Below are 1,609 nucleotides of genomic sequence, written 5' to 3'. Positions count from 1 at the left end.
TTTGACAAAATCAAAAGCTTTCTCATAGTATATAAATGTCAAAAATACGGTGGTAGTTTGTCTTACACTGTCAATTATTTCCTTTGGTGATTAATTATATGGATAGGGTCAGTTGTTGAATGCCTATTTCCAAAGCCTGCCTGCTCTCTTGGTTAATTAAAGTCTATCTCTTTCTATTTAGTCTAATATGATGATATTCTAACATGTAAAAAACAAGAATTAGAAATGATCAGGGCATATGATGAGAATGATAGATTATAGATGGACATTAGGAATAACAGAATGAGTCCCTATGGATTGCAGAAGAAGCAGGGGAGCAAAAAGAAGACGATGAATCGGCGAACTAAGAAAATTTGCGAGTATAAACTAGCATAGAAAGACATTAAACAGAGATGAGTGGAAAGACATGTTTGAGGTCTTTGTCTTGCAGTGGATATATATATATATATATATATATATATATATATATATATATATATATATGTATGTATATATACATATATATGTATATATATACACATATATGTATATATGTATATATACATATATCTGTGTATGTATATGCCTACATATATATATATATATATATATATATATATATATATATATATATATATACATATATATGTATATATATATATACACATATATGTATATATGTATATATACATATATATGTGTATATATGTATATATATATATACATATATATATACACACACACGTGTGTGTGTGCGCGCACGCATGTGTTTGTATGCGCATGTGTGTGCACATGCGCACCTTTGTATGCGCATGCGTTAGTGTGTGTGTTCGATGAAACTCTCTATAGTTATCATATTGAGGCCATAGAACATTTGTGGTACTATGCATTATTCTTCTTTTGAGGACCTCGGTAATATGTTGGTACTTCTTTTAATCAAATGTAAGATATTGTCTGGTAAAAGGGTCATTTTAGACATTATTTTCTATTCCAGGTATCTACTATGAACCCAAGTGCAATCCCAGTTCTATCAACCATGGCGTACTGGCTGTTGGTTACGGATCCGAGTCTGGCAAAGACTTCTGGATCCTCAAGAATTCCTGGGGCTCCGGATGGGGTATGGGTGGCTACATGAAGCTGACCAGGAACAAGGACAATCACTGCGGTATTGCCTCCCAGTCTTGCTACGCGATTGCCTAACATGTATGCCAGTTGGTTTACTCATATGACAAGCTATTTTCTGACTATGAATAAAGGACTGTGAAGCACTGATTTTCCTATGTTCTCATTGGCCTTCTAAAACTATTCTGAAAACACTGAATTATGTAACACTGTTTATATTAAGCAAAGCTATTGTAATTCCTGAAAATACAGAAAGCATTTTCTAGTTACCTACATGAAAGTTTTTAGCAACCTTAGAAGCAGAAAATGAAGGTATCAAAACCATTTAGTTCTCCCCCCCCCCCCCCTTTATCTGTCAAATCTTCTTGGTCGTTTGATGTGTTTAAGATGCTGCTTACATACCAGATTCATTTAAAGTTTCCTTCTCGACTTACTTGAATACCTCTCAATAGTTTTATCTATGAGACAGAGAATGTAAACCACATTGCTATCGGCCATAAGTAAATAT

At 33.4% G+C, this 1,609-nt stretch overlaps 1 protein-coding gene across 1 annotated transcript in view; it reads left to right on the top strand.

Moving 5' to 3' along the window:
* Window positions 1-1,322, top strand: part of LOC137623692 (digestive cysteine proteinase 2-like) — a 7,495-nt gene extending 6,173 nt beyond the window's left edge. Inside the window, exon 6 of the mRNA XM_068354521.1 lies at window positions 974-1,322. Within this exon, the coding sequence (XP_068210622.1) occupies window positions 974-1,179 (206 nt within the window). The 3' untranslated portion in view covers window positions 1,180-1,322. The remainder of the gene's footprint in view (window positions 1-973) is intronic.
* The last annotated feature ends 287 nt before the right edge of the window (window positions 1,323-1,609 follow it).

Source organism: Palaemon carinicauda, chromosome 30 (genome assembly GCF_036898095.1).
Source record: "Palaemon carinicauda isolate YSFRI2023 chromosome 30, ASM3689809v2, whole genome shotgun sequence".
Classification (NCBI taxonomy): Eukaryota; Metazoa; Arthropoda; class Malacostraca; order Decapoda; family Palaemonidae; genus Palaemon; species Palaemon carinicauda.
The sequence above is the reverse complement of the archived record's forward strand: the minus strand, read 5'-3'. Positions and strand labels throughout refer to the sequence as shown.